Source organism: Octopus bimaculoides, chromosome 4 (genome assembly GCF_046866305.1).
Source record: "Octopus bimaculoides isolate indiv1 chromosome 4, ASM4686630v1, whole genome shotgun sequence".
In the NCBI taxonomy this organism is placed as follows: Eukaryota; Metazoa; Mollusca; class Cephalopoda; order Octopoda; family Octopodidae; genus Octopus; species Octopus bimaculoides.
Genome location: NC_142931.1, coordinates 84,664,314 through 84,678,115, shown reverse-complemented (window position 1 = coordinate 84,678,115; position 13,802 = coordinate 84,664,314). Strand labels below are relative to the sequence as shown.

General features: G+C 33.3%; 1 protein-coding gene across 18 annotated transcripts in view; it reads left to right on the top strand.

Annotated features, from left to right (window-relative positions):
* LOC106870734 (DNA-binding protein RFX2) overlaps nt 1–3,756 on the top strand; it is a 75,272-nt gene extending 71,516 nt beyond the window's left edge. For all 18 annotated transcript variants that reach the window (XM_089350905.1, XM_089350902.1, XM_089350896.1 and 15 more), the window contains one exon: nt 907–3,756. In XM_089350905.1, the coding sequence (XP_089207031.1) occupies nt 907–1,287 (381 nt within the window). In that variant the 3' untranslated portion in view covers nt 1,288–3,756. The remainder of the gene's footprint in view (nt 1–906) is intronic.
* The last annotated feature ends 10,046 nt before the right edge of the window (nt 3,757–13,802 follow it).

The following is a 13,802-nucleotide window of genomic DNA, read 5'->3' as shown; positions in this document are numbered from 1 at the left end:
TTCGATTATCTAATTTTACACCTTATTGACATTATTGTTGACAACCTGCTGTATGTATGGTCCAACTAATTTTGGAAATATACTGCTTCAATATGTTATTCTCTCTCCAAAGCCTACATGATGTAACGAACAATGCCTTGCTCTAAATTACTGAAGAGGGTTTTCACAAGCAGCCTTACACTCAATTTATATTTCATAGTTGGAAATACTTCTAAATTTATATAATTTGGGAAGTCGTGGATACCACATTTCAGATGCTTTACCCTTCAGTAGTTTTCACTGTATTGCCAACATTCATTCCAAGCCCCTTGTCTAAAGACTACTCATATTGTGATGTGCTTATCTCTTGTATAGTGTTACTGTTTGTTAGAAACAACTTATACTACGGCATATGCACATCAAATATAGTTAACAGCTTACTTTCAGTATTCAGTTGTAGAATCTGATAATGATTTTTTGAGAAGTATGAACATCACACCATCCACATCCTCTCATATTATTCTAAGACTCTGTCTCTGCTTATATTATATTGCGATTGTTAGACTGATAAAAATATGTGGAACCTGATTACATAGCTATATTTCTCTGTTCCAGTTCTTTCAGAACCTTTACTTTTACATCTGGTATTACTGCGATAAATACCAGTTACATATGCTATATGTGCTCTCGCTTTAAAATTGACCTTGTACTTTGTTAAATGAAGTCATTATAATTGTTAGTATGTTTAAAGGTGGAGTTGATTTAAGTAGTAGAAAGCCAGATTAAATTCATTGCAGTATTTAATTTCATTTCTCTTTGTTTTGAGTTCAAATCTGCTGAAGTTAACTTTATCTTTCCTTTCTCCAGTGTTGAAAAATAAGAGTTATAATTTTTTTTTTTTTTTTTTTTTTTTTTTTTTTGTTACAGTTCATTGACCTTGGTAATGCTGCAGCACTAAATTCCTTGGATACTTGTAATGTTTCAATTGCTGCTGGTGTAAAGCCCTCCTACATTCCACATAATACTGTCATCAACAGTTCTGGAAATGGTCATGCAGTAGACTCGGTAACAACCAGTACAAATGCTGCCACCACTACTGTGATGGTTCTCACTCCTGCCATATCACACACCGGCAATATAAGTACCACTGCCCAGACAAACCCAATCAGTAACACTCACCAAGTTAGTCTGCGAGCCACTCCAGCCACAACACAGCTTCCTGCCGGTCAGAAGACAATCGTAGTGATGCCTGTTTCGACCGTCGGGGCAGGTGAGGTTTACCCGATGAAGCGGATGAAGACAGAATGAGAGATGCTCACTTAGGAATCACCTCTTTTTTTTTTCAACCTCTGTATTTGGGGCAAACAACACAAACAAGCAAAAAAATAGTAACAACAACAAAACAAAAAGAAGAAACTTGGTTGAACAGTTTTAAATGTGATATTTTTAAAACTTGTGGAAAACTGTCACAAAATGTTTGTATTCTTGACTATGAATCTAACTCTATGTATGTTTGTGTGACTAGATTTATAAGTACTGCAGATGTGTATTTGTGTGTGTGCATGTGTATTTGACTGTGTGGTCACACTTACATATATACGAGAGAAACAAGAATGAAAAACTTTCAGTGTTTCCCCCCATCCCCACCCCAGATATTGCTATTAAAAAAGGAGGCTGGGTTTATTATGAACTAAAATAGTTCTGGAGAATTATCTAAAGGTAGGAATTGTCCAGATGTGGAACATTTCATATACTTATGTATATATGATGCCTTCAACCTGGTTGGGTACTACAGTGGTGGACACCTTTTTCAACTAGTCCTCCTCGACTATCTTCGATGTAATATGGGATTATTCCACTCCATAGAATATTGACATCATTGAACAATTTTCTTTTTTTTTTTTCTCTCTCTCTCTTTCTTTCACATTTTAACAATGGCCAAAAGTTGTACAAATCTTCATTGTAAGCAATCATTTAGTGGCCTGTTTTATGATCTTGGTATCATTTCACATCACTCTTTCAATATATTTTTTTTTCCCCCCCTCTGAAAGTTCTAATTAGACCAATTTTTGCATAGCAATACTTGTTATCAAACTCTACACACACAAGAAAAGCAGAACAACATGAACATGTATTGCTATCAAAACTCAACACTACTGTTCTCCCATTCAGTAGCTACTTGGGCTGACACTCTTGCTAATGGTTGTTAGTTCCCTTTTGAATTATTTATTTAAAGTTTAGCTTTCAGACTCTTTAAAGCCTTCTAATGCTACGATATTTTCAACCCTTGAAAATGAAAATTACAAACACAGACTCCACCTCACCACTATTGGCCAGTTGATTTATTAGTTCATTAAAGACAAACCAGTTTAAAATGATCAAATCAGAGTGTAAGCTACCATATCTAACTGTCAGTGTTGTTTGCTACTGGCAGTTTTCTTTCTTACCACTGATTTTTTTTTACTGGCAATAAGTATCCTGAACTTCTATTATTTCCTTCTATTAGATATTATTTTTTTTTATATAACTCTCCAGTATTGCCTGCAAATCCACTGAATATATAAGGCTTCAGCAATAATAAATGTGAGCAGGTTTTTTTTTTCTAAATGTCATTTTTACCTGTTCATTTCTTTTTTTTTATCATTTTCTTCCCCTCCTTTAATTAACTGGTTGTCTTGTTCTAGAAGTCACTCCCCATTGTAGTACCCTTAATTCTACCTCTCTGTGCCATTCCCTCCCTGACAACTGTTCAGTGCGCGTCTTCTGCCATTTGTCGGCTTATTTATTTAATTTTGTTTCTATTTATTTTTATTTTTATAATTTACAAATAGTATCGTGTAAATTTTCTTTCTGCTCAACATGTGATAAAAAAAAAATTATGTTATTTATCAAAGTGCAGGTCTCACACTAGTCGGGGTCGAACCCTTTGTTGCTCTCTCTTTCTTTCGAATATCGCCTTACTGTTAGCTTCTGTGTCCTGTTGCCATTAAACCTAGACCCTGGGCTTTACACATGCATCTATAGATATATTATCATATAATATCATTGACATGCAACAACTGATTGTTAGTTATCTTGTTTTGTTTTGATAAGTGTCTCGTTTGTTTGCTTCTGCTGCCAACCATTGTCTCTGTACATCTGTTTGACAGTCGATTAATCTTCTTAGGTGTGTTCTGTAAAGAGACTGAAACCAGTAAATTTCCCCACTTCTGACCAGTTTATCTGGTGAAAAAAATAAATATATAAATAAAACTTATATTTAAAAGCTTTTTTTTAAAAAAATTGAATATTTTAAAAGAAAAATTTTTGGTTAATGCAATATTTTCATTCATTCTTTTATAAACAGCCGCTTGTTTCTGCAGTCGTCATGTTGATTTTGGATGTTAATGAAAGATATATCTAGTGATAAGTATTTTCCTCCCCCATTCCTGGTGCTGCCTTTGCAAAACATGATCATTATCTTTTTTTTTTTTCTTTAATAAATATTTTATTTTGAATGATTGTAAAACAATATTGGGGCATTCCATAAATATTAATATAAATATAAACTTACTTAAAATCTATAAGTATGTCAGTTTATATAAATCTACATTTTTTCTTTTTCTTTTCCTTTTTTTTTAATTCTGTGTTCTAAATTGTTTTTGCTTTGTTTTATATTAATTTATTTTATTGATTTGAGGAGAGAGACTTAGCTGTATCTCATTCACAGATTCACAAAAAAAAGCACTTGGATTTGATTGTTACAGACTTTTTTTAATGAATTTTTTTTTAAATTTACATTCTGGTATATTTTTCTTGTTTTTTATTTTCATTATTTTGATTATGTGTTTTCATTTTGTGGTTAGTTATCTTTGTCTCCAATTACTGTTATATGTTTTAGTTTATGTCTCAGTGTCAGGTAGATAACTTAGTTTTAGTATTGAAAAAAAATCTCAGAAATCTAAGGCAAATTATCAATATTTATGTTTACTTTTTAATAGCTTACTATCTGTTTCCTATAAATGCTTACAAGCATCCACCCGTATAATACCAAAATTATGTTTGTATGAGTATACACATGTAAATGCTAGTATATATGCTTTGGAATTTATGAGGTATTTATCTCAACTCTTGTGAATTCTCTTTTTTTTTTTTTTTTTTTTTTTTCTAGATTCCTTCTTGCAAATTTTTACAATTTAGCATCTTAATAAATCCTTGCTGTTTCACTATTAAGAAGATAGGATAATGTATAGTTAGTTCTTCAACATCTGCTGTTTAGTGATGCCTGTTGTCTGTCAAATAATGTTTTGTATGAATCTATCCACCTAAATTCTGTTTTTAAAACTATGATGATGAAGTGGTCTAAATTCCATAATTTTTTTTGTTATTGGGATGGGACTGTCTTCACCAAGTAGCAAATAGAGACAACTCTTCCTCAGTTTATAAGGTAACTTCTTATGCCAGTTCACTAGTGGCACTCTTGCTGCTTAGTGAAGGGTGTGTTAAGGACTATTGAAGCAAAACATATGTGACATAGTACAGGCATTGATAGAAACAGTTATATTGTAACCCCTCATTGGGAGAGGTGGGAAGTTAACTAGTATACCTTCAGTTAGAGTCTGTTGTCCATTTGGAAAAGCTTTAACTCCCACAACTGCAGATACCATTGAAGCAGAGTGGATGAAACATAAGACTAATGATTAAAGGTTGTACTGTTTCATCTGAACCATACTGTTGAATTTGCCATACTGATGTTAGAAATTTAGTATGGCTCAGCATTTTTTTTTTTTTTTAATGCTGTAATGTCTGGTTCGCAATATCACATTCCCAAATTCATTGGTTTTCATACTTCCAGTAAGTTATTACCACTAGTTTTTTTTAGTGTAAATCAGTTGATCCTAACCCTTCTTATAAATAGGAACATATTAACCTAAAATGTCAATCTTTACACTAGCATAATTTAAATGTATGTAAAGTGTGGTATTAGGACTGAGAGAATGGTGTTGATCTTATTCAGATGTCATGGCTGCAAATTGTTCTAGTAAGCCATTGAGCAAAATAGTGAAAATAAAAAGGTTTTTGAGAAAGAGAGAAAGCCAGCCTCCACTTGTCTCACACTATTGAGACTATATATAAAAGTAGTTGTATATAATTTTCAATAAAGATTATTTAACTTGATCTAGTGTTTCAAAGTGGAAAATATTGACTAATACCTACAGTTTGGTCAGTGTGATGTTGAATGCTTGTAAACATAAGATGTCTACAAAGCTACCACTATCAAACAGTGAGTCTTCAAATTTGTGCGTATGATTAACTTAAATGGTATCTGGCATCTTTCTACCCATATTCCTGTTCAGATAAAATGGCCAAGTGAATAAGGTATTGGACCACCAACATCATTTATGTGGGTTCAAACCTGTTTAAGTGTTTCATTATGTTTCTGGACAGATCAATTCTTTCTTCCATCCTTATAAGCAAGAATAAATATTAGATTTTCTGGAAAAGAGAAATGGTCAGCAGAGTTGATCCTTCATTGTTTGTATATCTCTAAACAATTAAATTTATTACATAGCAATAGATAAAAGAAAAATGCCATGTCTATTACATTAGCTTAAGCTTCCCCTCCTCTCTCTCTTTTTACCTTTCTCAGATAGAGCTAGCAACAAAAAGCTAGACAGAAAAATTAAGTCATAGCAGAGCTTTTTCTGAAGTTTGTTTTTGCTTAAATATATTTGCTGGTGTTAATAGGTTAACATATTCATCTTGGTTTCTCAACATGTCCAAGGTCCACTTTTCTAACCTTATATTTTTTGGCCTACATCATAGTGCAGCTCCCTTTTACTTCATGCATTCTCACTGGAATATCTACAAATTGATCAGTTAGTTCTCTTTCCCTTGACCCTTTCTTTCACACTTCCATTAGTTTCTTTTCATGGGTTTATGGATAATATCCCATAAATGTTTAAGAGAGATGGAGGAACAGATTAGAACAAGATTGCTTTTTGACTTAGAAGCTAAGTTTCAAGATTATTCCATTACTATAGAACAGTTGCATGCAAACTGTAACATGTGGGACCTAACAAAAATTTGTCTTGAATGAGTAAGGTTGCTAATGTTTTCAGTAATAATTACTGTTTTGAGAAAATTCTTACATAAAATTACAAGAGTAGATTTTTATTTTAAATTAACTGTCTTGTATCCTGGGACCTGAAACAATTTCAAGTTGGTTGGCATCAGAAAGACCAAGTAATCTGGTAGAGTTGACATGTGAACTGGATGTTAATTCATTTACAAATAAACTCAATACTTGAATCATCTAATTTTCATCAATGACAGACCATAGCTAGGAGTTTTTGTTATATTTCTGGGATAATCAGATTACATCGATATTTATGTTTATATATTTTGATTATTATATTCTTCAATTGTTTATATACATTGCCTTAGGTTGGGTTTGAACTTATGTTCATTCAGGTTCTATTTTACAGTTTAGTTAAACCATAAAATGCAAATATATCTCTGGGGAGTATAAACATTTAGATTAAGGAGTATAGTTTTTTAACAACTTTATTACTGTGAAAATGATAGTATTTTATCAGCTTTGTCCTTCTGGCTACTATCATGAAGACAAAGAGTTAAAAATGATTCTGGGAACACTCATCATTTATAGTATTTTGTCAAAGCTTTTCTTTTGTTGTACTGCACTTCTACGTTGCATATACCCTCAAATAAAGAGTATAAGCTATTATATTTGTACTCCTTACATCTAACCTATACTCTTCTGTTTCCAATCTCACCCATAAACTATCAACTTCCTTTTTAGATTTCCTCCACTACGATCACCCCATCTACCCCTCTATTTTTATTAATGTATAATTTATTAAATGTAGGGTGATAATGGGCTGGTAGGCATTTGATAGGATATAAGCAGATTTGTATGCTTATATCTTATTGATATATTTTGTCCTGTTTAACTGGCAGCATGGTTAAGAAGTTTATTTAGCAACCAAGTTGTTCTGATTTTGATCCCACTGTGCAGAAGGCTATTGTATACGTACATACCATTCAACAAGAATGTAAAACATCAACAGCTGGTTTAAAATTACCAAGTTTATTAGAATGAGTCACTGCTCCCTTCAACATATGACTTAAAACATTTAGATATATCTTCATATATCAAAGAAAATTGACTAGATGTACCACAGAATAAAATATATGATATAAAAAAAAGGTGCTGTTACCTTTGAGAAAAAATATGGTACTTTGTTGACGCTTTCTCATCTTTTGTCTTCACTATCTTATCAGCTGTTGGATTGCAAAAAATTAAAGTCTAGTTGTGGATTGGTCAAATTGCCAGAGCATTCAGGTGAAATGACATGCAGTTACAACCTTTTATTGTCTGAATTCAAATCTCACTATAGTCAGAAATGTCTGGCCTTGTGCCTTTGTTAAAAATTATTGTTGCTTTTAGACAGTGGGTTAGCAGTTTTGTCGGTTTTGAACAAAATATTTTGGTATTTGCTCGAGCTCTACATTCAGAGCTCAAATCCCATTGAGATAGATTTTACTTTTCATCCTTCTGGAGTTGATAAAACAAGTATTAATTCAGAATTGTTGTCATCTGTATATGACATTAAGGAGGGCATTGAGCCATAGGAACCATGCCAGAGCTGACACTGGAGCTCAACGCAGTCTTACCTGTGGCTCATCAGAAACTGTCAAACTGCTCAACCCATGCCAGCATGGAAAATGGATGTTAAATGATGATCATCAATATCACTAATATCTTTGAGAAAGACAGGAATATCACATCACATCACTTTCCCTTGTGGTTTGCTGAAACAGCAGTAAACTGAATTTAAAAGTTTTGGTTTCAAGTTTAAATCCTACTAGAGTTGACTCCTTTCTTTTCCCCCCATCCCCATGGTTGATAAAAGGATTATCATTGATATACTGAGATCAGTTCCAGCTTTCTCTATCTTAGATTAATTAAAAGAAATTATTAAGACAAACAAGTATAATCAGTAATGTGGCAGCCTAACCCAAATCCCATCTACAGACTTGTTCTTTAAAGAACAGTTGATGACAAAATGCCTTGTAGTACTTAATTATGTTCTAAGTCCTGAGCAATATTTGTTTGTTAATGCTGAAGAAACATTTAATATTTAAATCTACATTACATATCAATTGGTTTGATTCCTGGGTATGTACAGAGTATTAGATTTAATTTGGAATAGGAACCTTTATTGCTAAACTAACAGTAACAACACCTATTCAAACTGTATGTATCAAGATAGGTTTATCCAGACATGTACCAGTCTAAGCCACTGACATCTACAATAATAGTATGCAAAATTATAAACTTGTTAATAGCAGCTCTACATCTTTTTAAGCATACAATTTATATTTTCTTTTCATTTGCATAGAATTTTCAAACTTAGAATAAACAAACATTCCAGTTTTTTTCAGGTTCATTGGCAACGGGACACCAAGTGTGGTGTAGGAAAAAATGGTTAAAGGGTGAAACCACTTTTCTGTTTTTTTAACTAAATGCTGGCATTAATTTACTTTTGAAACAAGATTTTCAAATTAACCCTTCACAAAAATACAAGATTTTCTTGTAAAAATTTCTGCTTGCCTTACAGCATCTTTTATTTCAGTTGAAAAAGATTAGAGGGCAGGGGTTATCTCCTGTTAGCTTTTCTTTATATATATGTATACTTCAATTGTAATAAGTTTAATTTTGTCCTTTGGACATTGAGGAACTGGAGGCTGCTAGTGAACTGAGTCTTCAAAGGCCAGTTTTACTTCCTGATTGAATGAAGCAAGCTCACTATACTTCTCATTCATAAGAAAGGCATGGTTGCCACACTGTCTCATTCTCTCTTCTACGGACTGTGAGTCTTGTGCTAAGTAAGAAATCATTAATCTCTCTCTCTCTCATTGTTTGCCTAAAAATCTTAATTATAATAATTGGCAATCTATAATTTTTGTTTGCTTTTTTACTTGAATCCCCATTTTTTAAATACTAAATGCTCTCCCTCTCTCTCTCTCACTCAATTTTTTTTAACAATACACTTATTTACTGTGATTGAAAAGTGTGCAGGATTTTTTTTTTTTTTTTTGTTGATTTTTCTATCTTTGTTTTCAACTGCATTGACACACTAGATTTGTTATAATCAATGGGGGTGGGGCCTTAACTTTGGTTCATGCTTGTTTTGAGGGTGGGTGGGTGGGTATTCCTTGACAAGGGTACACAAATTTACCCCACCTTTATTCCCCCCTTTTGCTGCTATTTGCTGGGGTTTTTTGTTTTGTTTTATTTTTTTTGTTCATTTGTTTACTTATTTCAACATTCCTAAATATGATTGTTGTTTTTGTTGTTGTCTGACTTTTCGTTGTATGAAGGAGAAAAATATACACAAGACAGAATATTAAATACAAATCTGACTGGGCATTCATTCTTCCCTATTATTTACCTTAATTTCCTTGTATTTTGTCTTTCCTGCCTTCTATATTAGTGTATGTAATGTGTGTGTGTGTGTGTGTGTGCACACAAACATAGTGTGTCAGCATGCAACCCTAAGTCACCCTTCCATGTTCTCTCCATGAATATAGGTGGTAGTGAAGGCACTTCAAAAACCAACAGGGTTTTCTCATTTCTTATTTAATTTTGTGTGTAGGTATCTTCTGCCTCGTTTAAATCTAATGTTATTGATGAATTGCTAGAATCTGAGAAATTAATTAAAATCCCTCAGTTTATTTCTGGAGAAACTTATTGATAGTCTTTGATTTTTGTTGTACTTTGCCTCTGCAAACTTCTGATCATAGGCATTTCAGCCATGACCATCCTGTCTTTTTTTCTAAGATAGTAGTCTGTGATTTGAAGGAGATTTGGCTATTATTTCTAGCAGGTTGAGTTATGGAGGTGCTTTCATTAGTAGTCATAAATCATAGTCATTTGGACAACTCAACTGGCTATGGAAACGGTTGGTATTTATAAATACCGTGGCAAGATACAGTTCACCTTGGTAATCACTGTTTTCTTTACAAGTGTTTCATTACCTCACTGCTACCCTTAGCCAAGATCATTCAAAGTCTTCTTAATTATATTTCATAAACAAGTTATATGTCATGGTACAGTTGAACACAGTAAGAAACAATGGAGGTGGAGGAGCTGATAATATCACCAGTGTTCCTTTAGTTCACAGTACTGGAGAAAGATAGACTCCCAGTGATGTTTTGTCCATGGTATGTAATGTCTTTAAATAGTGCCTCTCTCTCTTCCTTTATCTAAACTTATGGGAGCTCATAATTAACTATATCCATTTTATATATGGTTACAAGACACTGATCTGATCATGATGTGTTAAATGGATAGTGTATTGGTCACTGTTCACAAGTTGTATGTTCATGTTATATCATTAACCAAAGCACAGTTTGGTCTTTCTGTTTTATCTTTGTGACAGCAGATTAGTTGTATGGAACACTGAACTGAATGGAAATTGACAGTTTCAGTGGTTTCAGATACTGAAAAGTAATCTTCCCAAACATCTTTTGATGGTGATGCTTTGTTTTAATTGAGCCACATGCATGGCTGTATGGTTAAGAAGTTAGCTTTGCAACCAAATGGTTCTGAATTCAATCCCATGTGCGTGACCTTGAGCAAGTCTCTTCTAGCTTAACCTTGGGTTGACTAATAACTTAGGAGTAGAATTTGCTATACGGGAACTATAGAAACCTATTGTTTGCATGTGTGTGTGTAGAAATCAGTAAAGGATGTGAACAGTGACATGAACAACCAATAATTTTACTGCATTGGGTACAAGTATTCCCTTGTAACTCAAAAATGCAGTGATTGGCTCATTGGTATCAGTTACTGATGATAGTTTACCAAATACGATGTTATATTAAATAAATAGGGCTAATATCTAATGCAGTTAGAATATCCTTGATTGAATCAATCTCAATTTGTCACTGGAAAATATTTCATTGACCTTAAGGTTTAAGGTTAGAGCAGTTAAAATTTAAATGAGTATGTGTGTGTTTGTCAAAATTTTGATATTTTGTCGACAACGGATGAGGAGTTAAGCATGTTTGCATTCATTGTGTGTGTGTCCAATTTCCTGAAAATTAATTTGTCATTCCTCTGTTCTATCTTTCGTTATTGTGTGTGTGTGTGTGTGTGTGTGGTCATCTGGTTCCTCCAACTTCACTGCAATAAGCCACTATGCTCTTCTATCTTTCTTTGGCAAGATTAAGATCTTGAAACCAGTTTGTGCAACAGCTGTGCAGGTCATCTTTTGAGGTGAATATCCAGGTTTTCTTTGGCCTATCCATTGGTCTCTTTCCACTAACTGGTAAACATGTCACTGCAGTTCTTGCTGGGATATTGTCCCCCATTTGTAGGACATACCCTGTCAGATGCATTCTTCTGCTCTTGATGACAAGACTTAGGTGCGTGATATTGGCTATTCAAAGCACCTCCTCATTCGTGATCTTGTCTTGCCATCTGATGCCCAGGAGTTTGGGGAGACATTTTTGTTGGAAAGTATCAATTTGTTTTTCAATTCTTCCATATGTCAGCAGCATATGTTGTTGAGATAACAATTGACCAGAATAACCTTAATTTGGTTGTGATGTGATATGTGTTTGTATACAAATATTTTTATGCATATTGTTTTGCTTTATTGTACAAAAACATAAATATACTTCTTGTGTAAGTAAGAAAACCTACTGTATATGTATATGGTATTTAAGTAGTAAAATTTAAAGATAAAACTGTATTTAGCCCTGCTCAGTACTGATCAAATAGATATATTGTCAGATGTATTTCAACCTGTGTGATTTTAGGAAGTCTTGGCTGCTATTTCTACGTGGCTTAATGACCACAAGGAAATAGCAGCCAAATTGTTGGCTCATTTTAACATAATTTGCTTACAATAAGAAACCTAAAGTAGTAAGTTAGGTTGAATTTCTCAACATAAAGGATATTTGTGCCCACCAACAGTTGAGCACTCTGGATGAAGGTATAGAGAAAGATGTTAATGGTATTTCTGTTATATGAAGAAGAATCTAGTTACTTTAGTCTTAAGAAATTCCCTTTATATACTTGGCTTGATACATTTGACTATATCCTTACTCTCCAAAATCCTGCTTTTGTGCCTAGTCAAAAAGCCTATTTATATACATGGGTGTATGTCTGTGCGTTTAATATAAATATATATATATATACATTGTTCCTGACATTATAGGGCTATTCTTGGTGAAATTGCTGTATAGTATTGATACAGTTGTAAACATTAGAAGGCTCTGTATGTTAATCAGTCTGTGATCATTGATTTGAAATTCCAGTCCCATATTTAGACTTCCCTCCATCATTTATACATCTATGCCATCAATTGTAATACTGCCTCCAATCTGTGGGCTGTGCTGAGTAGCATATTACATCTTTGACTCAAAAGTTTTCTCCTTAATGTTGTGGACAGCTAGATGCAAGTGTGTGGTGTGTGTTTGTAAAATAAAGGCTCTGTCAGTTTTGAACTGCTGGCCTCACTGTGTAACTGTTCACTAGTTACAAGAATCAGTATTGATGAAATGTTCTCATAGACATGAAGCAAGTAGTTCTAAAATCACTGTTGGTGTTTGTAGAGTTGAACAAACAGCTCTTATAGAAGTAGACTTGCTTTAAGAGTTTCTGTTTTGTGATTATTTGTGCAGGTTGCTGGCATTTTAGCTTTGGTTGCTGTCCAAACATAGATTTTCGTGTAACAAATACCAAATTGCCCTCCCTGATGTTGAATATGAAATTACTACACATGTAGTGATCAGCAGTTGAATCAAAACAGTAGTAGAGGGCTAGAGGACATAGATACTTTTACTTTCACAGCAACGTAGTCTGCTGCCTCGTGGTTTGTATGTTCAAATTCTGTCGAGGCTGTTGAGATTGTAGTTTCCTCTGCAATTCTACAGATAATTTCTATTTTACAGTAAGCATGGTTTTCTTTTCTAACAGTAAATATTTAAAAACAGAAGACTTTTTTCTCTCTCTCTCTCTTTTTATCTCTGCTAGCTGCACAGTCCTATTTCAGGCTGTATCTATTTGTTACTATCAGGAAACATCACTCTCCAACAAAGTGTACTGCCTGAAACAATAGACTTTTCCTCTTCCTCATGGCAAACCAATTTATTCCACTTTTGAACTGTATCAATATTAATCCAGGCTCTGCTAGCCTGCAGAATCATTGGCTGAAAATGAGTTAAACTTGAAGGGCTAAAATAAAGACATACATATAAACATATCTTCATTAATAATCATCCAGTGATATTCTTTCTCTCAAAATCAGTTGATTTTATTGAAAGTTTTTTGTTTTGTTTTTGGTGGATTTTTTTTTTCCATAGCTTTCTCACTATTTTTGATTTCACTGACATGTTCTGTAGAGTACCTTCTCTATTACTAAAAGAACTCTTCTGATATTTTCTTTTAGTTCTTTCTGGCTAGTTCCAATATTATTTCTTGAACTCTTAACAGCATTTTTACCAAACAATTCTAAAGTGTTCATCCATCTTTTCTTTTCCTATCTTGTCAACATGTAGAAACTGGTTAACTTTACACATGCACACACACCATCTCTTGAAATTTAATTGATAGCATCTACTAAAAGTTAATTAGTTATACACACTAGTTATATAAACTACTTGATAAATATGTCTTTCTGTTATTTTCTTTCTCCCTGAAATATCGAAAAAATGGCCAGCTTTGTAGCTCAGCAGGGATTTCTCTTCAAAGCAAGCCCATAATCCAGTTTTGATTCTTAATTGAAAACATTGTTAATGCCTGAGGG